This window comes from Castanea sativa, chromosome 8 (genome assembly GCF_040712315.1).
Source record: "Castanea sativa cultivar Marrone di Chiusa Pesio chromosome 8, ASM4071231v1".
Taxonomy (NCBI): Eukaryota; Viridiplantae; Streptophyta; class Magnoliopsida; order Fagales; family Fagaceae; genus Castanea; species Castanea sativa.
The window spans coordinates 11,913,873-11,940,116 of NC_134020.1; the positions used below are offsets into that span (position 1 = coordinate 11,913,873).

Here is a 26,244-nt window from a genome sequence, read left to right on the forward strand (position 1 = left end):
ATTGTGGGATCAAATGATTTTATCTAGAAAACCCAGCTTGGAATGTGAGGTTTGTGCCAAAGCGGGTCATTTGGAGATTAATTTCCCATGCGTACCTTATGCTAGGGTTTTTTTTTTTTTTTTTCCTTCTAACATCACAACCTAGTGATTTTTGTCACGCAACGACTCTTCATTAGTAAAATATTATCCTTTTTGAGAGTGACACATTGTCTCATCCCTCAAGGTTTTGAAAAGGCCTCTTACTATATAGTTAAGAGTCCAAAGCCGTCCATATAAAGTTTAAGACCTCTCCCTACCTAGGAAATGTAGAACTTAGTCAAGATTTGATTTTCCCTCACCTCACTCAAGATGCCTTTCAGCCTTTTGGATCCCCACAATCTACCCTTCAAAGGGCCACATGTCACCATGAGACCTACCCACCATCCCGTCACGTTGAAGTTGCTCTAATATCATTCTGTCAAGGCCAAATCTTGGCAAGAGGTTTCAACTATTGGTTTTGCAGTGTAAGAATCATCTCTATAATCGTCCTAGTTTTTCCAAAATCTTCAAGCATTCTCTTTTAAGTAATGTTACATGATCTATAAAACAATTTTGCAATTGAAATTGAATTCTGTATGTGAGGCACTGTGGTCAGATTGAGATCGTAGAGAAAGAAAGTGTAGATAGACCTAGAGAGTGCTAAGGAATTAAATTGGTCCAAAACTTTGAGAATGCTAAGTGCTAATGTCTACAATCAAAGTTGGCAGCCATGTAGGGTAAGGTTTCCCACATATACATGGGAACACGCGCACACAAAATGAGCCCATTGCCATTAGTCTTCATCTTTCTGACCCAAACCTGTATCTGTAACAAAACATATATAATACTATTGATTCGCAGGTGATTAACATGCAACAAATAGTAGGCTGTCGTTGCCAAATAGAGATTTCTATTTTGTAGTCGAATACAATATACATGTTTTGAGCAGTAATCAAACAAATTTTAAGGAATGATGAATTATACAATACACTTTTCAATCACCAAGCAAGTCAAGAATGCAATTACTATAACATTGCCCAGCTGAAAAGCTTCAAGAACACATTGCCTTCTCCAGTGTTTCCTGCAATTGACCGTTCTTGTATGCCTCTGCAGCAAAAATATATTTTATTAAAAGAATTTTACAACTACTCACAAATTAACAAACATACAGTATCTTTTAATATTAAAGAGATCAATAAATTGTATGAAGGCAGACATGTCTGAAGTTTTACTTGAATTTTTAGGGCCAAATTATTTTTAAAAATTGTTCATACTGGAACTGTGAATAGCATTGCATGTATAGGGTAAAAACTTTGCGTTTATTTTTTAATAGTACAAGTGTGTGCACGTGTATTATATATTACTACGCTGCTGCTGCTGCTAAAGCTATTCCAAGTATAAACTTCCTGAAAAGCGGAAGGAAGAAAAAAAATTGCACTGAGAACAGAGTTGGAACCAAACAAAGACTTGAAGAGGTTTGACCGAATCAATCTGGTGATGACAAGGCTAGGCATCCTGAAGGACATGGAAACCACAGCCACCTACAAAAACTCTTACGCCAAATTAACTATAACCTTCATTTCACTCCTGACATCAGCTCATAGAATCTAGGTCTACACAACAAAACTCAGCTGATATATCTGTAAGAGAAGACTGGACATTCATTCCTTGATAGCTTGATAGACATCACCAAAGTGCCACTAGCAACTACTCAACTCCAAAGCTTTGGTAATTTGATGGCATTCATCCATTTCAGAACAAAATTTGATCCATGCAGGTTTCTAAGCCAACAACCTGAACCGAGGATGTGAGGTCACAAGTAACAAACATTGCTTCTTGCTAGTTTTCTATTTATAGGGATATTCCAAAATTTTGAATACGGTTTAAAACTTTATTACATTTTATTTGGATGAAGCGATTTCCTATGCGAACCTGTTGATTCAGTAATGGGTCACTTTCTGTCCTGCCTGTTTGACCACCCACATTGTTTTTTTAGCATATGATGCATAAGACATAATTCAGCTCTATTTTTTTATTGGTAAATTACACATGCACCAAGTGGGTGTTGAACCCACAACCTCACCCTCCCTACATGCTTGTGGAAGGAGGAAATGCCATTTAAAATCAAAGCTCATTGACACCCATAATTCAGCTCTATCATACGATATTTTTTGCACAACACCACATCATTTTTTTTTTTTTTGATAATTCAATTGTTACAAGAAGTAGTGAGGTTCTTCATTTTTAACATCAACCAATTATGTCCCCAAAAAATGGGGGGGGGGGGGTTCATTTTGTTGTTTCCCATCATTTTAGACAAGATAAATATGACTCATCAATATTAATAAAATAATAAATAAAAAAAACACGGGGGCATAACTTCACTCAACCAATGAGCTCTAGCTTAACTAGCACCTCCTCCTTTTGTAAGTGGCTGGTGGAGAATGAGATTATGGGTTCAAGTCCAACTGATATGTTCAAGGTTCATATCCCCCCTCCCCTAAATATCAAATTATCAAAAAATTGTCTACAATCGACTCTAGAAGCTCTATACCATAGTACATCAACAAAAGATTAGGCCACACAACTGGACTAGTCAACGCATAAAGATTCCTGGAGACAGATAAATCACTTGATTGGTTGACAGTTCAAAGGCTGTGAAAATATAGAAAGACAAACAGGCATCACTAAGTAGATGGGAAGTATTACTGAATTTTATAAGATAAAAAATTCCAAAGAAAAGAAAAATACCGGATTTGATGAGACAAATAATTTCATAAGAAAATATGAAAATGGTTGAACAGAGGATTGGAGGCTTAAATAGAAGATTAGCTATGAAGAAAAATAGATTCAATCTCATTCAGAGAGTTCACAAAATCATGACTACAACATTCTGTCCAAGTGGTCTTCATGAATCAAAAGTAGGGATGTAACTTAACAAAGCCATTCATAAACAACTTTGGGTTTGGCTCGATAAAATACTTGTTTATGTTTGTTTGTTTATAAACAAGCCAAATTTAAACTTTAGTTTAGGCTTGTTTAATAAAGAAGCTAAGCCCAAGTAAAAAAAAAAAATTGTTCATGAACAAGCTTGTGAACATTATGGCTTGATACAAAACAAGTTGAACATAGACTTATTTATGGGTTTGATAATAAGATTAATGTGAACTTACAAATAAACTCATATTTTTCTAAGACTTTAATTAATTAGGAATTGAGATCACTCATCCAAACCAAATAGGCTAGATAATAAGCTTGATATGGGCTTGATAATATACTTGTGTTAGATCTCAAGTTTGAAAGCATGATCTAGAGCTCGAGCTTGACTTGACTAATGAATCAAGAAAAGCCAAGCTGAGCTTAAGTTTTTATACTTTATAATGAGCTCAAGCTCGAACATTATTTGTAAACTTGATTCAAGCTCAAACCAAGCTTGAATGTTCTACTTTTTTTTGTCAAGCCGAACTTGAACATTCACTACTCGACAAAATTGGGCTCGTTTATAGCCCTAATCGGAAGGGAGCCATTTTCCATACAAACAGTTCTTTTTATCTCAAAATTTATATGCCACTATTTAGAGGAATCAGAGCAAACAACCAGATGATTTGTAGACATCCCTCCACCACCACCTCATAGAGTAACAACCACACCAAGCTTATCCAAGCCCCAATTAAACCTCCCCATTTCCCCACCCCCAACATTTCTAACAACAGAAGCTGAAAGACTAGGAATGTCACAATTGATGGCATGGCAACAAGGAGAAGGTAAGCACACCTCTTGCGCCCCACCACACCAACTACACAGTGCACGTATATGGAAGATCCCCAAACTTTTGCTTTCATTAATCACAATAATCATTCCCGTCTTTACTACCTCCATTGCTTGCAAATTTCCTTTGATCCTTTTTCCATCTTTTTTCCTCCCTTCTTTTAAGATAAAAGATGGGAAACTAATAGTGATGCAGGACAACCGAAACAAAACTAAACAATATATAAATAAATGGATATGACCTAGGAGTCAGCACCTAAGCTTGGCTTGGAGTCGGCACCAAGCGGAGAAACCACAAGGAGTCAGCACCTAAGGTGGACCTGGAGCCAGCACTAGACTAAAGAGAGACCATACGGCCATTTTTTCATTCATCAAAATATCAACTATCTCCTCAAGGAGTACAATAGATTGCTTATAAGGGATTGCTAAACCCTAGTTCTAATTGGCTAGGAAACCTTAATTGCCTTATTACAAAAATAACCTTGCTTCCAAATTAAAATACTAATAGACTAATAAACTACAAGGACCTAAAATATAAAAATACAATAGACTTGCAAACATAAATAATACTAAATAAAAATATTCTTGCGTCTCCCACATCATTCTCCTCTGATTATAGAAAACTCGACCTACAGTTTTAAAGTATTGAAGGATTAGGATGCTGACAAGTAACACTACAAGTCTAGAATGACCTTAGGGAGCATAGGGAAAAGAAAAACCTTAAATTCCACCACATCAAACTCATTTGGAATAACAAAATCAATGTGTGGAATCGGTATAATCTCATCTTGAACCTTATGAACCATAGGAAACAGTGTGGTTTTAACCTCTTCGACTTCACCAAGATGTAGATCTTCAAGCACTATGGAGGGTTGATCAAAAGCACATTCAACCACTTCAACTTTCACATCATGTGTACCCTCAAGCTTGCTGCATTGTTTTTGAGTAGGTGCCATTATCTTTTCTAGCTGGGCATTAATCCTAGTGATTATTTGTTCCCCCCAATTACCACGACATAAATGAAACATTTTGATTTTCCTTTCTTACACTAGCAAAAAGTGAACTAAGAAGATCCAAGGAAATGTCTTCACTTTCATCTTTGACCAGATTCATAATTGTTTCCATGGCTGAAAGTACAGGTGGATGGTTGGACCTAATTATCCTTAAGAAACTTTGAAACATCTCAGCAACCAATGCATCACACTTAAGATCCATCATCACCAAATATAACTTGACCTTTGAAATGGTATCAAGAATTGAAATCACCTTCTTATAAGAGCGAGTAGACACATGAGACATATTTTCAAATGTTGCCACAATCAACTGAAATATTTTCTTTCATTTGCTTGTCCTTATATGGGGAATCTGGCGCTGTTATCCTTATAATCTCAATAATGCAAGATACAATTGAAACCTTCACATTCATTTCAACATGTCTCAAAAGTTTATTAGTGATCAATGCCTTCACTGAGGGTAAAAGTGCATCTCGCATTGATTTGGATGGTTCTTGCTCCACATATGCTAACAAATTCTCAACTTTATCAAGAAGAGTGAGAAGATCATCAATGGAGGAAGGAGTGTTAAGGAGTCTATTCCCAGCCTCCTCCTTAATCTACTTCTCAAATTCTCTATATCCTTACGCTGCTTCTTAAGTTCTCTATCAAAGGAAGTCATTTTGCAACTCCAACTTAGAAGCACATAACACAGAAACTAAAACTCAATTTTCAGACTTTCTATTTTTGGTCAGGCAAGGTTTTATGGTTCAGTATAGTACTAGGTCAAACAATAGGTTTAGGCTTGAATTTGTTAGGAAATGGGGCTAATGGGTGGACTTTTAAAGGGAAAATTGGGTCAGGTAAATAATTTTTTTTTTTTTAAAAGGGTTTATGCTTGGGTTAATGGGTCAGGCACAAGTTATGTATCACATGCGCTCATATGGATTGAGTATTGCAAAGAGAAGTGTGCTGGGATTTTAACATAGGCTATTTACGAGTTACCTCACGGGATTGGGTTGAGCTTGGTGTCACAGTTGGGTTCGGTGAAGTCTCAACTTTCACCTCAACGGTGGCTCTCATGAGTCTTGGGGGCTTGCAGCAGAATGGAATAGAGGTCATGGTGTTATGTCTCAAGATCACGTGGAACCAAATGGGAACAAAGAAGAAGAGGCCACATATTTAGAGTAAGGGGAACTTGTTAATTCCCCTACATCTTGCTCAAAATTCACAGATATCACTTTCACACAGAGTGTAAAGTTGTGATTTACAACTATGTTTTATGTTGGCTTTATTCCATGGCAAAAAGTGTTGCAATTGCATAAATTTGTTTCCTTGTATTTTTGTGGGATTTTATTATATTGGGTTTAGTATTAAGTTGGTGAAGACTCAAGCTTAATTGAAGATCAGTGCATTTCATGACTGGCTCGCGAGAAGTTCGCGAGAAGGGTTCCCGCGAAAAGGGCATGTGAGAAGCACGACTGAAAGCTGAAGAGTTGTATCGGGCTGTCAATTTCGCGAGTATTTCACAGGTAAGGTCTTCTCGCGAGATACCCGCGAAACTCTCTGCCTGGAGGATTTTTAAGTGCAACTCTCTTACCCTTCACACATACTATATACACCCTCATTACCCACAAAAGTATGAGAGGCCATTCAAAGAGAAAAACCTTAAATGGGTTTTCTACAACACACACACCCATCTTTTAGAGAGAGAGCTACTCATCCTTAGAGAAAAATCATTGTAGCCTCTTCTCCTTCCCTCTCCCATTATCATATCTTGAGAGAAGATTTATACCCAAACACAACCCACACATATTCAGAGTGTAGAGAATGTTTTGGAATTTGGGAAGCTTTGGAGATTTGCCAAAAGAAGCCGGTGAGGCTTGGCGGATGCAATTGGGCTTATTGCGGGATCCGAAAAGTTAGAGAAGACATGACTCCGTGAAGTCCGTTGGTAGCAGGAACTTGGAGGGCTCAAGTACATTGGGTAAACTAGGCTTGGAGGGTCTTTTGTTATTCATGTACTCCAACTTTATTCTCTAGTGGATCGATTACCGCTTGGAAGGCGGCGGAGAGGTTTTTCTCCGAATTCTTCGGTTTCCTCTTCAATAACACATCGACGTGTTATCTTGTATTTGCATCCTTCTTCCCTTACTCTTGCGCTTTACTTTTATTGTTTGTTGTTCATATTTATGCACTAGAGTAGTATCGGTTCATTGCGCACATTTACTCTTGTTTCCGCACTTTGATTAAGTAAGAGTAAAAGTAATCTAGCCGTAATTTTTTAATTGAGGATACACTTGGTATCAGAGCGGGTACACTTGTTTTGGTTTCATTACCTAAGTGTGATCCTTGACCCATTTGTGTGTTTTGCCATGGATAGTGTTTTGTATGCTTCTATGGATGTTGATTGTAGCATGCCACATGAATCTATGGATGTTGTTGATATTCCAAATGTCAAACTCTTGAAGAAAAAGGCTAAGAAGGTTCATGAGAATTTGAACAAGTTTATGTGTGAAAATAATGATTTGATTGCTAAGCTCAATGAATCTAATAAATTGATTGAAAAGTATAAGAAGCTTTCTGAAAATTCTCTTGAAAAGCTGAAAGAGCTTGAATGTTTGAATATGGACTTGGATGCTAAACTTGTTTTGTCTAACAAACTAGTTGATGAGCTAAAATGTGAAAATGAATCTCTTAAGATGCATGCCAAGTGTTTGATTGCTGAACCGAGTGTTAAAAATGATGAAAACATTTGATACAATCATGTTGTGGTACCCGATTTTGTGCTTATTGTGTGTTTTATCTCAAAAGACAAATCGGTGTACATTCCTTTACACACACAAAAAAAAAACCAAAAAGTGGAGGGAAAGGCTCTTAAGCCTAAGCCTCTGTTTAGGTCTCAACATTAGTGGTTCTAAAAAGTTGAAGTTTGATGTGCTTTTTATTAAACATTAGTGGTTGCCAACTCAAACCCCAGTAATGTTACTAAAAGACAAAATTGAGTTATTAAAAAAACAAAAAAAAAGGCAGTCATCTTGGTTTTAACGAAACCAAGTCCTCTGCACCAGAAGAAAACAAAAGCGACAGAAAGAAAACAAAGGCGACGGAGGCTCTCACCTAACGCCTGAAAAAACCGTTCAAAGCGAGCAACTAGTCAACAGAGGCACTCGCCTCAGTAAAGGCACCTCACCTCAGTGACCTTGAGGAACTTTTACGCCGCCTCGCCTCGCCTGAGCACCTAGGCGCTCGCCTGAAATGCCTTTAACTACACTGGTTTTATCTGTGAATTTTTGTTTTTTGTTTTTTTTTTTTTCATAGCTAGCGTGTCCACGCCATGTCGGAGAAGCGGAAAAAAATAACAAAAAAAAACAAACCGCTCGGACACCAATAGTTTGCCAAAAATGGCGTGCCAATGCAGCCTAAAAAATATATTAATTTAAGAGCAAAAATAGATAATAAAGTGAGAATTGAGATGATTTTAGGATTGTTTCCTTTAAAGTCTGCCAACAAAACAATGTGCTCTGATCTGGTGTGTTTTGATCTAATCTTTTACTTTTTTTTTTTAACAAGTATTTTGGCCTATATCAGACCGAGTCGGACCGTATCAGCCCATATCGGTCCGAATCGGGTCCTGTTTCGGATCGAATCGGACCATATCAGACAGAATCAGACATAATTAGGCCACGTCGTAAGAAAAAATCATCCACGGACACGCATGCAGCCACGTCCACCTGAATCCAACTCAAGTGCACCGGCCAAATCAGCGCACCCGTGCTTCCTTGACATCCTCACAAAAATAAAATATAATCCCACCTAAAGGCCAATTTGGATTGAGAGGGAATAGAGTAGAGTTGGCCGGAAATTAGGCATTTTTCCACACTTTTGGAGGTACATCAACTAATTAATTAAACTTATAAGCTAGCAATTTAATATTAATATACTTCTACAAAATATGGGATACATGCACTTGCGAACCATCATAAGCAAAACATAACCACAAGTTCCCAATCACAAACAAAATTGATTACATACAGAGATGTACCAATTATATTAATTCTTTTTATTATGAATATTCCACATTATAGGTATCTGCACATATTGATTAAATTTTTCTGTAAGTAAACTATGCAAAAAGGGGCACAACCCTAGTACATAGGAGAATACAAGAAAGAACCCAAAAAATACAAAAAAAAAAATTATATATATATATATATATATCTAAATTTCATATCAGCTAGGAATTCAATAAAAGTATTAGACTTAAAAGGATTAGAAATTGACGTCCACTCAAAAAGAGAAAGTATGTGCACCTTATTATCCATCATAGCAAAACATAACCACAAGTGCCCAATCCTAGACAAAACTCATTACAGACAAAGATCTACTAGAAACATTGATTATTTTCTATCACGCTTGTTTGATTTATACCTTTTTTTTTTCTATCATGCTTGTTGGATTTCATTTAACCAAGTCCCATAAATTTTAAAATAATTACAACTTATTGACATTTAGAATCTTCAGAGGAACAGGTCACTAAGTCAGCACTCATTTAGGTATCTATTCTTGCAAAAACTTCAACAAATTTTAATGGCTGTGCACTATTATAAAAGTAATAATGGGATATGGAGTTTACTAATTTTAAACAAATCCAACCTTCTAAAATATAGATAAACTTACCAACAGTGATGTCACAGCCACCAAAAAACTCTCCTTCAATGTAAAGTTGAGGAAAGGTAGGCCAATTGGAATACTGTTTTAATCCTTGACGTAGTATTTCATTTTCTAGAATGTTGATTGTTTCAAAAGGTACATTAAAAGACCTCAATATCTGCACAACAGTGTTCGAAAATCCACATTGTGGAAAATCCTTAGTTCCTTTCATAAAAAGAACCACTTTGTGTGAAGTAACAACTTTATCCAATGTAGTCTTCAGCTCAGGAGTTAATGCTGCAAACACACACAGAAATAAAGAAAGATAAGGAAAGGATTTTCAGCATCTTAACGTCTCAAAGCAAGATGTTAGAACTGCACAAAAGAATTAATTGCACATGTATCTTTTTTCTTTGGAAATTATTTTTTGTTTATATAAAGAAAAAATAAAGGGATTTTAAGATAATGACCATATCTACTTGATCTTTCAATATCATAATACAAGTTGCACAAAATGAAAAGACCATGTCAAGATTTTCTTCTCTTTCAGTAACAAAGACACTTAAAGATTTTTTTATCAAAGTCAAGTGTGCAAAAGCTCAACCCAAGTATTTTAGTTTTTGCTAAGAGCCATGGAGATTTCTTTTCTATCTGCCAGGACACTTCTTGCTAAGGGAGGCCATAGTTGGTACACTCAAGACACTAATGAACCCAAGGAATAAGGCAATCCTTTCACATATGATTACCACTTGGAAGACCTGTACTAATTTATGAGAGATGACTCCTGCTCCGCCCCGCCCCATCCTCACCCTCTCCACCCTCCTCCTCCATCCCACCCTCTCCCTCTCCCTCTCCCTCTCCCTCTCCCTCAACCATCACCTTCTTTCTTTCCTTTTTCGCCACCCTCACTTTTTCCTTCTCCCTCCCCCATATGCTTTCCTCCACAGTTTGGGTTTTTCCCATATCCATATCCCTCTCCTCCACCACTGCCTCTGCCTTCCCCTTCCCCACCACCTCAAGGGTCTAACCAAGCTTTGCCTAAACAGCCTACCCTTGTACCTGCACCTTTAACCATACCAAGTTCTCCCTCCATAGAAACCTCTCAAAACATCCCTCCTAAACCTCTATCCTCTGTCCTTGGGGGCAGCAAGAGGTCGTTTCATATTGATGCAAAACTTTTTTCTTTTTCTTTTGATGGGGGGCGGTCTGATTCGTATGCTATACATGAGACACGTCGGAATATCAAGAGCTCTAGTTGCGTTGGACGTAGGGGCATGGAGTGGATACTTACTTGTCTCAAAGATATACGAGATTGGGTGCCTGGCCTTGGTTTACTTTGTAAGAGATTCAGGGAAAATGGGAAGTTGTTAGAGTTCTGTGGGAGATCTAACAAAGCCGGTCTGTTTGTTGTTATTGCAGTATATTTTGGAGGGTCTAGGAGAGGATGTATAATGATACCAGCAAGCTCTAATAGGGCTGGTTGGTCTTTGTTTCAAAAAGAGCTCAGGAATTTTTGCTCTGGTGCTAAACCGGCTACTCTGGCCAAAGTTCCATTGAATAATGGTGGTGGAGGTGGTCAGCTTGCTGGTGGTGGCCAGAGTGGGAAGAGTAACTGGAAATTTTTATCTGTTTTTGGCAATCAGCAAAAAAGCAGGAATTTTGAAAATTTTGGAACTATATTGGGGCTGAACGGGTTTCATGGAGACCTTTCAGATAATGTTTCAGTTATAAGCGGTAATATGTCAGTCAAGTATGGCAGACTCACGCGGGCTTTTAAGTTTAAGTTGACTCCAGCTGTTTTGGCTTTGAGAGTGTGCAAACCTGAGGGTGGGAAATGGGTGGTGACTTGTCTGGTTGCTACTGAAATTAAATGGCCCAAGGTTTTAAGTGGTGGGCCTGAAACTACAGAACTTACTAGTGGGCTTGTTAAAGCCCAACCCGAGGCTACAGTATCGTCACTAAGTGAAGATATTTCGGTCAAACCCAAGCCTTTTAAAGGACTTCCAGCTGGTCAAACTAAGAGCAACCACATCAGTTCCTTCATTTTACACATCCACTTTTACACTAAAAGCCTACTTTTTCTATTTTACACACTCAATTTTACAAATCACCCACATCAGTTCATCTATTCTACACATATTTTAATTAAATAATCAATTTCCTCACATTTTTTTATTATTTCTCTAACTACCGTTATATATATACGCGCCTCTCTCTCTCTACCCATTTCTGTGTTGCTCTCTCTCTCTATACCCACCCTCTCCCTGAAAAACTCTCCCTCCGAATCAACTCTCCCTCTCCCCTGAAAAACTCTCCCTCTCGATCAACTCCATAGCTCCGAGCTCCGATCCAAGCTCCGATCCACTCCATTTCACAAGCTCCAAGCTCCGAGCTCCGATCCAAGCTTCGATCTGCTCCGTTTGACAAGCTCCGAGCTCCGATCCAAACTCCGAGCTCCGATCCAAGCTCCCATCCACTCCGTTCCACAAGCTCCAAGCTCCCATCCACTCCGTTCCACAAGCTCCAAGCTCCCATCCAAGCTCCGATCCGCTCCGTTCCACAAGCTCCGAGCTCCGATCCACGAGCCACGAACTCCGATCCACGATCCACGATCCCCAATCCAGTCAAGCACCGATCAAGCACCGATCTTGTTTGTGTATCTCTGTTTTTTTTTTTTTTTTTTTTTTTGAGCAAGTGTATCTCTGTGTTGTGTTGATTTGTCTGTGTGGATGGGTTTATGTGCATCTGAGGAAAAAGAAGAAGATGAGCAGTTAACATTTTGTTGAGCACGGAGAAGAGAGAAAAAAACGAGCAAATGAAAATTAATAAAATAATCTATAAACGAACTACAGTAACCGTGGAAATATACACGGTTACTGTAGCTCGGGGATGGATTTGCACAATTTTGCAAATTTTTACACCCACTGATGTGTGTTTTTTGGCTCAAAATGTGTAAAATTGGTAGTTTTTTGTGTTTTAGAAGATTTTAACTAGACTGATGTGGTTGCTCTAAGTGGGTAAGAGGCGAGTGTTTGAGAGGAGGAACGAGGGGCTATTTTGTGTCGCCGGTGACTGCAACGGTGTCGGAATCTGAAGCTTCTCTTCAAGTCACCTCGGTGAAACTTGGGTTTCCCGGTAAGGGGGTGTCCAATCGGAGGTTATGGGACGTGACCCATACTCCAATGACCAGTATTTTGGGTGTAGGGACGACGGCGAGGCCGATGGGACCTGGGATTGATGCTTTTTCTACTCTTCGGCATCAGGGTGATGTTCTTAACCATTTTTCTCCTTTGTCGAACCTGGGTAGTGAGATGGGTCTCTGTTTTGGAGTGAGTGATAACTCCACGGTGGTTCCAGGTGAGAAGGGAGAAAAATGGAGTAATCTTAGTCCTGACCCAGTGTCACCGAGCTACTTGTGGATGGGGTTGAGCTGTTACAAAAACAGTCTGAGCAACTTATGCTTCAGTGGAAGCACATTGAAGTTAATCCTAGTGGTGTTATTCACGGAGAGGAAGAAATTGGATTCTTGGAGTGCTCTCCTCTATCTAAATGGGATCCTAATGAACAAAAGGAGTTGGAGGTGATCTAGGAAGTTGATGAGGGTGAAGTTCGGGGATCAGCGGTAAAAAATTCGAAATGGGTATGTAGCCTGATGAAAAATTTCTATAGAATTGTGGGTTTTCCTATTGTCAAGCACGAAGCTCAATGTCTGGCTTTGTTTCGTCTTCTTGAACAAGACTATTGTGATGTTGTGGGTGTTGGGACTTCTAAAGGAATTGTGAACTCAAAGCAGAAAGGGCTGAGGGAACTTAAAGGTTTGTTTTCTTCAATTAATTATGATGGGGTAGCTTCTAAGGGGAGGAACAAAGATTTCTCCAAAGGTTCGAGGGTGATCACCAGTTTTAAATAAGTTTAAGGCTGCTATCTTGGAATGTTAGAGGATTAAACAATCTGCAGAAGCGGGAGGTATGTAGAAATCTTCTCAAGGAGTGGAAGTGTGATGTAGTTTGCTTTCAGAAACTAAGCTGTCTTCTTTAGACTCTCTAGTTGTTCGAAGCCTTTGGGGTAGTCCGTACCTAGATTGGGTTGCTCTAGATGCAATGAATACTGCAGGGGGGGTGCTATTGGTTTAAGACAAGAGAGTTTTTGAAAAAGTTAATTGTGTTGTGAGTCTCTTTTTTGTTAATGTTTTACTGAAGGGGGTTGTAGATGATTTTGTATGGGCTTGTTCAAGAGTGTATGGGCCTAATGATGATAGTCAGCAGGGTGCTCTATGGGAGGAGCTTACAAGGATGCACTCGAGGTGGAATACGGCATGGTGTGTGTTTGGGGATTTTAATACTACTCGCTTTCCAAGTGAGAGATTTGGTTGGGAGGCTTTTAGTCCGACTATGTTTACTTTTTTAGACTTCATTGAGGCTAATTACCTTGTGGATTTACCTCTTGAATGGGCTTCGTTTACTTGGTTTAGAGATGAGGGGAGAGATTGTATGTCAAGAATAGATAGAACCTTGGCATCGGTGGTTTGGGTTGATCACTTAGGAATTGTGTCTCAAAGGGTACTCCCTCGTGTAGTTTCTGATCATTGCCCACTTCTGGTGGTGGCGGGTAATGTTAATAAAGGTCGGAGCACCTTTAAGTTTGAGAATATGCGGTTGAAAGAAGAGGGCTTTGTAGAGAGGGTTTGACAATGGTGGAATGGGTATTGCTTTTCGGGGTCTCCAAGCTTTATTCTGGCTCGTAAATTAAAAGCTCATAAAGATGACCTGAAAAAGTGGAATAAGGAGGATTTTGGGGATCTGACCTTTAGGAAGAAATGCCTTTTATCTAAATTGTTGGGTTTGGATGCTAGGGAGGACTTGTTAGGTCTTTCACAAGAGGATCAAACTTGTCATATTCAGATTAAACGCGAGATTGCACATCTTGCCTCTTTGGAGGAGATTTCTTGGAGACAAAAGTCCCGGATCTTATTTGTGAAGGAGGGGGACAATAATACTCGCTTCTTCCATTGAGTAGCTAACTCCCATAGAAGAACTAATCATTTCCGGGGTATAGAGGTGGATGGTGTCCTCTATGAGGATGAGGAAGAGGTGCAGGCCAAGGTGATCCATTTTTACCAGAGTTTATAAACTGAGTCAGATACTTGGCGCCCCTCTATGGATGGATTAGAGTTTGCTAGTATTGAGGAGGATGAGCAGCTTGATCTAAAGAGGGAGTTTTCTAAGGAGGAAGTGGTAAAGGTTCTTCAAGAGATGGAGGGTGATAAAGCCCCAGGTCCTGATGGTTTCACTATGGCATTTTTTCAAAAATGTTGGAGTGTAGTGGAAACAGACGTCATGGCCTTTTTTGATCATTTCCATAGAAGTTCAGAGTTTGATCGGTCTCTGAATGCTTCATTTCTATCTTTGATTCCCAAGAAAAATAATGCTTTGAATATCAAAGATTTTAGGCCTATCAACTTAGTGGGTAGTGTGTATAAGCTTTTGTCTAAGGTTTTGGCAAATAGATTGAGGCGGGTGCTAGATAAACCTATTTCGGAGTCACAGAATTCTTTTGTTGGTGGCAGACAGATTTTGGATTCTGTACTTATTGCTAATGAATGCATAGACAGTAGACTGAAATGTTGCACTTCGGGGGTGGTGTGTAAGTTAGACATTGAGAAAGTATATGATCATGTGAATTGGGACACTTTGTTTTATCTGTTGAAAAGGATGGGCTTTGAGGGTAGATGGAGGAGATGGTTAAAGACGTGTCACTACTGTTCGTTTCTCAGTTTTGGTTAATGGATCTCCGGTTGGTTTCTTTGGTAGCTCTAAAGGTCTTAGACAAGGCGATCATTTGTCTCCCCTTCTCTTTCTTTTGATCATGGAGGTTTTAAGTCGTATCCTGAAGAAAACGGAGGAAGGAGGTTTCATTCAGGGTTTTCATGCGAGTCCTACTATTTCCAATGGTATCCATTTTTCTCATCTATTATTTGCTGATGATATCATTCTTTTCTGTGATGCCTCTAGAGAGCAGATTCTTTCTATTAGGCTAGTTTTGACTTGTTTTCAAGCTTTTATTGGTTTGAAGGTGAATGTGGGGAAAAGTGAAATTGTCCCTATTGGGAAGGTGAGTAACATTCAGACTTTGGCAAATATTCTTCAATGCAAGGTGGGCAGTTTGCCTATGCTTTACTTGGGTATGCCATTGGGAACCTTGTATAAAATAGCCTCTATTTGAAATCCGATCCTTGAGAGGATGGAAAAGAAGCTTTCTAGCTGGAAGCGGCTTTATTTGTCTAAGGGTGGTAGACTCACTTTGCTGAAAAGTACCCTTTCAAGCCTTCCGACTTATTACCTTTCCCTTTTTACTATCCCTAAAGCTATGGCTACTAAATTGGAACGCATTCAGAGGAACTTCTTCTGGGGTTCGTCAATTGAGTGTTTCAAATATCCTTTGGTGGCTTGGGAAAAGGTTTGCCTATCGCGCGAGTTGGGTGGGATGGGAATTCGAAATTTGGCGTCTTTTAATCAGGCCCTACTTGGGAAATGGCTCTTGAGGTTTGGTCATGAAACCACCCATCTGTGGCGAAGGGTCATAGCCATGAAATATGGGGAGGGAAAAGGGGGTTGGTGCACTAGAGCTAGTAGAAGGGCTCATGGTTGTGGGTTATGGCGGAGTATTAGTGAAGGAGAATGGATTGAATGTCACAAAATTTGAGGCCTGGCTACCTCGGATTAGTCACAAAATTGTGGTTTTTACTCTGTTGATATGGGAGGTTCCATTTTCTTTTTCGTGGAGTCCAAGACCTTTGAGTTCTCTGTTGAGGAGGGAGGAACTTATTTTATGTTACGCATTTTTGAGAGAAACCGAGATTCTCTCCGATCAGTTTTCATGGGCAAAGAGGGTGCAAAACGTTTGCTAACTATTGTGGAGGATCTCATGTCTAATGTAACTACTGGAAATTTTGCACAAACCTTTAGAGAGGGTGACAAGGTATTTATCTTGCAATTAGGTTCCAATTCCCATGGCAGATTTTTTATGATCTCGGAACTTGTCCATGGCCGGCAGAAAGGCTTTATCGTGGTGCCAGAAGGTAAATTGGGTAGTGGGTGGAAAAGGTTTGGACTACACTTGCGGAAAGTCATTGTTCCTGAGTCGAAAATCAGCACCCAACCACAAGCTGTCTTGAAGCAGACAGTGGAGAAGTCCAAGTCTCTCTTGATGGCAACGGCGGAGACTGATCGGAGAGGGGATGGTGGTAGCAAGAAAGGAAAGTCATTACTGCCAAATTTTCAAAATTCAAACACAACAAACTTGCGCAATCATACCCACGATTCTCGTGAATTGAATGCTGAAAAAGATCATGCGAGGTCTGAGGCTAAACTTCCGTTTGAAATTCAAGATATAGCTGGCAGAGCTGTATCGCTGGAGATTTCCATGGGATTGGAGTGTGGGCCGGATGGTAGATGGCAGGTTCAGTGGTCCAATGTTCAGGAGGTTGTAAAGCCCAATCCATCAATGAAGCCTATAGCTCCCTTCAAACCAAAGCCCAAGCCCAAACCCATACAAGTCTGGCGGCCCAAACCGATACAAACCCATTTTCGTTCTTTATCAACTGGCGAGACCCAACACTCTGGGAGTTCTTTACCATCGGTCTCGGTAAGTAATGAGAGAGATTCCCGAAGCAGTATCGCAGTGATTGTGAAGCCGACGCACCCCCAAGTTGATCCTTGTAGCTCTCTGACGATAGCCCAGTCATTGAAGCTCGCCGATGACGCCGATATTTAGGATGCACGGACGCGGCGCCGGAGGTGCCGCACCCGCGTCCGACGCGGCGCGACGCGGCGACGAGCGAGGGACGCCGCTGCTCGCGCGTCGATGCCGCGTCGGGCCGCGTCTGCCACATGGTTTCTTCTTTTTTTCAGCCGACTTGCGCCGACGCGGCCTGAACAGCGCTGACTTGGCGCCGACTCGCGCCGATTCGGGCCAATTCGGCCAGAATCGGGCCGTATCGGGTAGTATCGGCCGGCGACCGAAACGGCCGAAACAGGCCGAAATTGGCCTCGAATCATGCCGGAACAGCCGAAATAGGCTGTGAATGAGGACTAAAAACGCTAAATCTATCCTTCCTCAATTTTATTTTGAATATTTGTTGCTTCTTTTGTGTTTTCTTTTTAGTTTTGTGTTTTCTTTTGTGTTTCTTGCTTTCTTCTTTCTTTGTTTTGTGAATCAAGGCATAATAATATGTTTTTTAAGAATATTTTAAGAGTAAAAATATATAGAAAATATAAATAAAAATATTTTTAATAATTTTTTAATTGCCGAGTCCCGCCGCACCCGCACCCACCTTTTTCAAAAATTGCCGAGTCCCGCACCCGCACCCGCACCCGCACCCGTGCCCGCACCCGTACCCGCACCCGCACCCGCACCCGTGCTTCATTGGTCGATATTGATGCCGATATTGGGATTCCTGGCTCCGACGAGGCCGATACTGAGTCTCTTGGCTCCGATGAGGCCGATGAGCAAGCAACCACCTCTGATGGCGAATATAATTTGCAACGAGACATCCGATTGTTACTTCAGGAGCATTCCGGCATTGTTATCAAGAAATGGGGGAATTCATATCAGTGGGTGCTTGAATTGAGAGACAAAAGGAGAGTGGCGGTTCCGATACAAATTTCTCTGCCACCGAGTGAAGTCACAGAGGTTCTAGAAGTGCAAAAACAGTTGGCTTTGGTTCCATTGAAGTGTTCAGACCCTTTGGAGGTGTCATCAGCTCAGTTTGAACGGGATGAAGTACTTGTGGAGGACTGTGTTTCGGACACATATTCGGAGGTTGCTGAGTTGCCTAACGAAGGGGGTTTGTCACCTATAGCGGTGGAACCGCTGGCCTTTTCTCTACCATTGGGCATGGAAGGAAAGGAAATTGTGGGTCTGGAGAGTCCAATAAAGAAGGAATCTTACTCTGACTGGTTTCAAAGTAAATTCAATGGGTTTGATAATTTCCTGGGCGTATCATTAAAAGGGTTGGAAAATCAAGCAACAAATTTCTTGCTAGCTGTTGAGGCTGAATTGCAACGTAGGGCTGCTTTGGAGATTAAAGCACGTGACTTGAAGAGTTCAGGAGTGAGAGGTATCAGAGAGCTAAAAGGTCTATTCAGTTCAATTAATTATGGTTCTACTTCTTCTAGGCGGAATGGTACTAGTAGGGTGCGGGCACTATCTGTTTCTAAATGAAGTTGAAGATAATTTCTTGGAATGTCAGAGGATTGAATGGGGTTGAGAAGAGGCTTCAGATTCGTAATTTATTGCGATCATGGAGAGCTAATATAGTATGTTTGCAGGAGACCAAACTTGAGTGGATCACTAGAGGAATTGCTCGAGGTATATGGGGTTGCCCATATGTTGATTGGCTTTACCTGGGTTTGAAGGTGCTTCTGGGGGTATTGTTTTGATGTGGGATCGAAGGGTGGTGGAAAAAGTAGAGGAAGCAGTGGGGCATTTTTCTGTTTCGTGTAAATTTAAAAATGTTGGGGATCAATTTGAATGGGCGTTTACAGGTGTCTATGGGCCTAATTTAAACAAGAGGCGGAGGAAAATGTGGGAGGAGTTGGCAGGGCTGATTAGTTTGTGGGATGTGCCATGGTGTCTAGGAGGCGACTTCAATATAATCCGCTTCCCTTCGGAAAGATTAGGGGCTGAAAGCTGTACTCGGGCTATGTATGAGTTTTTAGATTTTATCTCTCTCCATGGGTTGATGGATATAGCTATGGATGGGGGCCTTTATACTTGGTCCAATACTTCCTCCGCTTCTAGAATAGACCGATTTCTTTTCTCTCCACTTTTGGCAGATCACTTCACTTTGTTCTCCCAAAAAAGGCTTTCAAGAGTACTTTCAGATCATTTTCCAATTTTGTTGGAGGGGGGAAGTCATCGGAGAGGTAAAACCCCTTTTCGTTTTGAGAATATGTGGTTGAAGCTGGAGAATTTTGTTGATAAAGTGAAGGTTTGGTGGGCATCTTACTTGTTCCAAGGCAACCCAAGTTTTATTCTAGCTAAGAAGTTGGCAGCTTTGAAATTGGATCTAAAAAACTGGAACGAAGAGGAGTTTGGTAATGTCACTATCAAGAAACAGCATCTATGGAACAAATTAAATGATTTGGATGTTAGAGAAGAGATTCAACCTTTAACAGCTGAGGAAAAATTAGAACAAAATAATCTTTGTACGGATATTGAAAAGCTCACTCTCTTAGAAGAGATTAGTTGGAGGCAGAAGTCTAGGATGTTGCAATTGAGGGAGGGGGACGCAAATACCAAATTTTTCCATAGAATGGCTAATTCCCATAGAAGAAATAATGACATTGAGAGCCTTATGGTAGATGGAAATTTGTCTTCCGATCAAGGCATGATTGCTAATTGTATTACTCAATTCTATAAGAAACTATACTCTGAGGAGCAAGTTGATAGACCATTTCCAGAAGTATTGATATTTCCAAGGATATCCGGTGATAATGCAGATTGGTTAGATAGACCCTTTGATGAGGCAGAAATTTTTGAGGTCATAAAAAATTTTAATGGTGACAAATCACCTGGTCCAGATGGGTTTCCTATGGCTTTCTTCCAAGCTTGTTGGGGAATTTTCAAACCTGATCTTATGGCTGTTTTTAATCATTTTTATGTTAAAGGTCAGTTTGAGAAGAGTTTGAATGCAACATTCATCACTCTCATCCCTAAAAAAAATGCAGCAATTGAAGTTAAGGATTTTCGCCCCATTAGTCTTGTTGGGGGGGTTTATAAAATCATTGCTAAGGTCTTAGCCAATAGGCTTCGCACAGTCATGGAAGATATAATTTCAGCCTCACAAAATACTTTTGTGAGAAACAGGCAGATTCTTGACCCTGTACTTATTGCTAATGAGAGCCTTGACAGTAGATTGAAATCTGATTTGCCAGGACTACTTTGCAAATTAGACGTTGAGAAGGCCTTTGATCATGTAAACTGGAGATTTCTTATGCAGCTGTTAGAAAAGGGTGGTTTCTCTGCTTAATGGCGTCAGTGGATTTTCTTTTGTATATCTACAGTTCGTTTCTCTATTCTGATAAATGGCTCTCCTTGTGGGTTTTTTGAGAGTTCCAGGGAGTTACGACAAGGAGACCCATTATCCCCTTTGTTATTTATATTGGTTATGGAAGTCCTTGGGAGGATGTTGGAAAAGGCTGCCCATGATGGTCACATGTCAGGCTTTAGTGTGGGTTGTGTAAAGGGAAGATCATTGGTGGTGTCTCACCTTCTCTTTGCGGATGATACTTTGATTTTTTGTGGTGCTGATTTGGACCAGATTCTGTTTCTCCGTATGATCCTCATTTGGTTCGAGGTGGTTTCTGGCCTAAAGATAAATTTGGGCAAGTCAGAATTGGTTCCTGTTGGTATGGTGCATAATTTGGACTTATTGTTGACTGTTCTTGGCTGTAAACAAGGTACTCTTCCAATGAAGTATTTGGGTCTTCCTTTAGGAGCTAAATGCAAGGATAAGGCAATCTGGAACCCAATTCTGGAAAAGATAGAACGGAGATTAGCAAGATGGAAACGTCTGTACTTATCAAAGGGAGGTAGAGTCACTTTAATTAAAAGCACTCTATCTAATTTACCTACTTATTTCCTATCTCTATTCCCTATTCCCTATTCCTGTTGCTGTGGCTAACCGAATTGAGAAACTACAGAGAAATTTCTTATGGGGTGGCATTGGAGATGAACCAAAATTCCATTTAGTTAAATGGGCTACTGTATGCAGTCCCATTGCTTCAGGGGGCCTTGGGATAAGGAAGATAAGACTTTTTAATGAAGCTTTGCTTGGAAAGTGGCTATGGAGATTTGGGATGGAGAGGACTGCCTTTTGGAGGCAAGTGATAGAGGTAAAATATGGCTGTGAAGGGGGTGGCTAGTGTACTAGGCCTGTTAATGGTCCATATGGTGTGGGTTTGTGGAAAAATATTCGTCAGGGATGGCCTTCTTTTTCTCGCCACATTCTATATGATGTTGGGGATGGGTCAAGAGTGAAATTCTAGCAAGACCATTGGTGTGGTGAGACTTCCCTTGCAGTCAGTTATCCGGAATTGTATAGATTTTGCAGAGACAAGGAGGCTAGTGTGGCTGAGCTTATGAAGCTTGATAATGAAGTTCTCTTTTGGGATGTAAGTTTCTTTAGGGGTGTGCATGCTCGGGAATCAGAGGCATTGGCTGGTTTTATGGATACCATTTATGGTGCTTCGGTGAAAGGATTTGGGGAGGATAAGATGTGCTGGAAACTTGATAGAAGGAAGGGTTTTATGGTTAAGGATTAATATAGTCTCTTAGTGGGCTCCAATGATTGTTGCTTTCCTTGGAAGAGTATTTAGAAACAGAAAATTCCTTCTCGTGTTGCTTTCTTTGTTTGGACTGCTGCTTTGGGGAAGTGCTTAACGATTGACAATTTACGAAAAAGGAAGATTTGGATATTAGATTGGTGTTACATGTGCAAGTGCAATGGTGAATCGGTTGATCATCTTTTTCTCCATTGTCCGGTTGCAATGAATATGTGGGCAATGGTGTTTAGATTGTTTGGAGTTAGCTGGGTGATGCCGCAATCTGTAGTGGGGCTATTAGCATGTTGGCAAGGTAGATTTGGTTGTCATCGAAATGGACATATATGGATGATTGTTCCACATTGCTTATTGTGGTGTCTTTGGAGAGAGAAATAGCAGGTGCTTTGAAGATAAGGAGAGATCAATTTCAGACTTGAAGCTATTTTTCTTTAGAACCCTTAGAGATTGGTTGACTGCTTTGCAGAACCAATCATCTTTATCTTTTCTTGATTTCTTAGATTCTTGTAATTTTTGTTCTTGACTGTTTAACCCTTGTACACTCCCTGTGTACTAGGGTGTTTCATTTTTTGATATCAATAAACATCTTACTTATCAAAAAAAAAAAAGCATTTCTCTTTTGTGGTGGGGGATGGTTCTCGTATTCTTTTTTGGCATGATAAGTGGACTGGGGAGTTTCCTCTTAAAATTCTTTATCCTCAGTTATTTTTGTGCTCAGCCAATAAGGAGGCTTGTATTTCTGAAGTGTTGAGCCCTCTAGTGGGTGATAATGACAGAGTGTCGAGTTTAAGATTTTATAGGAATTCAATGATTGGGAGTTAGCGGCTTCCTACTCCCTTCTTCATTTCATCCAAACCCATATCCCTTGGAATGGAGGGTGTGACAGGCTTTGTTGGGATCTTAATGGAAGTGGGAAATTCGATATTTGGTCTTTTTATCATAAAATTTGAAATGCAGCTCCTTCCATTTTCCTTTGGAAGGGCATTTGGAAAGCTAAGGTTCCTAAAAGGGTGGCTTTTTTCACATGGACAGCAGCTCATGGTTAGATTCTTACCTTGGATAACCTTATGCTTCATGGTCGCTCTTTGGCGAATCGTTGTTGTGTGTGCTGCTGTAATGCGGAATCTATGGATCACCTATTACTTTTTTGTCCGATAGCTCATTCTTTGTGGATGTATATGCTTCGGCTGTTTGGGATCGATTGGGTCATGCCAGGTTCAGTGGCGGACCTATTATTTTGTTGGTATAATTGGCTTGGGAAGCATAGTTCTGATATTTTGAATTTGGTTCCAGGCTGTTTATTGTGGATCATTTGCACCGAACGGAATCGGCAGTCTTTTGAGGATGAGGGAAAAACTGTGGTTCAGTTATTAGAGCTTTGCCAACGGACCCTCTTTGATTAGTATCATTGTCGGGGTTTCTCGGACTGTTCTACCCTTATGGATTTTCTTTCATCTATTAGAATAGATAAGAGGCTGCTTCTGTATTTCTGTTTCTTTTTTTTCCTTCGTTCACTACCGTGAACTCCTTGTATTTTTCTTGCTTTTTTTTATTAATAATATTCTCTTCTTACTTATCAAAAAAAGAAAAAGACCTGTACTATTTTCCTTCATTATAACTATGGGACTGACAGTACAATTTGTCATTCCAAGCACAGCAACCCTAGATTCCCACTCCAGTTTTGCTTTATCTTTTAAATTAATAATAGATCCATCAAAAGAATGTGAGAGGGAATTGCCCAAGTACACAAAACTTATAAACGAGAGACACTGGAGAAAACAAGTCCTAAGATAGAATCATCTCTAGGGAACTTTTTTTTTTTTTTAGGCTTAAATGCATTGCAGATACAAGCTCCATGAAATCACGATTGAATTTATAAGTGAAATATACGCTACATTTTTTAAATACAGAAGACAAGGTCACAAAGTGCCACGTGAAACTAAATGAAATTCAATAATATGCGCAAAAAATCAAACTACAAGGTTGAATAACATTTTTTTTTATAAAGGTTGAATAACATGTTCGAAACAGAATAATTATCAACAAGGAGTAGATGTTAACAACAGAGCTTCAGATCAACTATAATAAGGGGAAAAAATTTACTTCTAAAGCGAATTGAAATATTACTAGGCTCTTGAAAAATCCTAAAACTCAAGTCAAAAAAGTTGGAAATTGAATATCACAAAATTCATAAACACAACTAGACACCATGATAGCTGATACCCATCAACCTTTTCTTCAAATTTTTGTAAACCCACTATAACCCATGCATCTAAAACCATATCCCATTAATTAAAAGTTATTTACTCAAATCAGATTACACATTTACACCCATCAGAGAAAACTCAGAGGAAGAAATGACAAATCCTAAAACCCAGTTCAAAAAAGTTGAAAAATTGAACATCACAAAATCACTAACACAAATAGATAACCATGATAGATGATACCCATCAATCTTTTTCTTCAAATTTTTGTAAGCCAATTATAAAACCATGCATTTTAAACCACATCCCATTAAAAATTAAAGGTTATTTACTCAAATCAGATTACAGCCATCAAAGAAAACTCATCAGGATCCAGAATTACAAAAACCAGAAATGAAGAAAAAGAAGGATGAACGAGTACCTGAGAAGCAACGAATGGAGGCAAGCCTGGTAGAGCTTGAGCCATTAAGGATGGTTCTGGAAGAAGAAGAAGAAGAAGAAGAAGAAGTAAATGTAAGAGGGCGGGTGGGGCAGTGGAGGAGTGTAGAATGGGTGTTGGTGGATGTAGTTTTGGTCACTGAACTAACGGGGAAGGATGATGCTATTGCTGCTGTCGTCTCAAAGCCAAGTACGCAAGACATCATTCCTTCCTCCTCTACTTCTCCGAACTCTAGAGAGGAAGAGAGCCACAAAAATGCTTGCGGTTTGTTTGTTCTACACGTGGGGTACCAACTGATCGGAGTTTAGCTCAATTGGTTATCAAATCATTTGTAAAATTGACATTAATTAAAGGGACTAGTCTCATCACATGGGGTTCGTGTGAATTTTTTTTATTTTTTTTATTAATAGTAGGAAAAAAATTATGTTTTTGATTATATATATAATTTTTATTTTAAGAATTTAATTTATAAGTAGATAAATAAATTTGAAAATCAATAGGAAAGTGATCTTATTTTTTAAGCAATATTTTACTGGAAGTTAGGGTTGTATTTTTACCAGATTGTCCTTTAATTTTATCTCTACTTAAATTAGGAGTGTACGTAGGTCGAATTAGGCGAGTAAACGCTAATATTTCTATCCAATCCGCTACTAGCGGATTGAGAAAATTTCAATCCGCTACTAACCCACCAAAATTTAAATTCGGTAGATTTGTTACAAATATTGATGGTTTCAACTCGGTGGGTTGGCATTAACAACATTTTTTTTAAAATTATCACAAACTACAATTTTTTATTGAATAATCTCAAAATATAACTAATGCACAAAAAAAACTAAAGGTAGATTTCATTGAATAATCTCAATTCTAACATAAACATAGTGTCAATGAAAAAGAGATATATCATCTCTAGTAAAGTAGGCTCTGCCTTACAACTTAGGAAATTAAAAACAATAGGCTTTGCCTTACAACTTAGAAAAATTAAATGAACAAACTCAAAGTTTTAACATTTCCAAAGTCACATCAATGATTAAAAAAAAAAAGACAAAGATAAAGAATTAGATGAACTGTATTCTTATGTAATATATAACATATTTAACTTGAATATACAATTAACTACTTGCATATACAATGAACCTGCTTGCCAGAATGGCTTTACTTGTAATATTATATCACATTTTATAATATATAAACGGATCAAATGACATAAACCGAAATTTAAAAAAAAGACAAAAAATATTTAAACAGTAGAAAACAATAACACAATTACGTACCTTTGTGATTGTCGGTGAAAAATTGAAATGATAAGAAATAGGCTACAAAAAGGTTAAAGAAGAAAGATGAAGGGAAAGACAATGGCTGAAGGTGAAAGCCAAAAGTGAAAGGCGAGAAGAAAAAGTGAGACCTAAAGCCACAAAGTGTATACTGTACATACGGCTGAAGTAAATGGGATGGGTGGTAGGTAGAGGTGTTTAGGGTTTCAATGTTGACTTTTTAGATTTTGTTTAAAGAATTTTTTGAAGGCTAGTTCTGTTTAGGGAATTGATTATTGATTAGTTGTAAAAATTTATTAGATGAATTGATTAACTTTAAATACTTAACAATCTAAACTAATATTTTTTTTATGCATGTATAATTAAGCGGGCGGGTCGAGTTGTAGCGGGTTGCCAATTTTTTAATCCATAACCCAATCCAATCTGCAATTTTGGGGGTCTAACCCGCCCAACCCAAACTGCCTAACTTAATGACCCACACGGGGCGGGCGGGTCGGGTGCAGGTCGGGCAGGTTAAGCGGATATGTTGCACACCTCTAACTTAAACATAGGAAT

General features: G+C 39.3%; 1 protein-coding gene across 1 annotated transcript; it reads right to left on the bottom strand.

Annotated features, from left to right (window-relative positions):
• Positions 1-840: 840 nt before the first annotated feature.
• LOC142607768 (uncharacterized) lies at positions 841-24,751 on the bottom strand. Its single transcript, XM_075779390.1, has 3 exons — positions 24,401-24,751; positions 9,459-9,728; positions 841-1,125 (listed from the first exon to the last, which is right to left on the bottom strand). The coding sequence occupies exons 1-3, from the start codon at positions 24,621-24,623 to the stop codon at positions 1,070-1,072; spliced, it is 549 nt and encodes a 182-aa protein (XP_075635505.1). The 5' UTR covers positions 24,624-24,751; the 3' UTR covers positions 841-1,069.
• Positions 24,752-26,244: the final 1,493 nt, after the last annotated feature.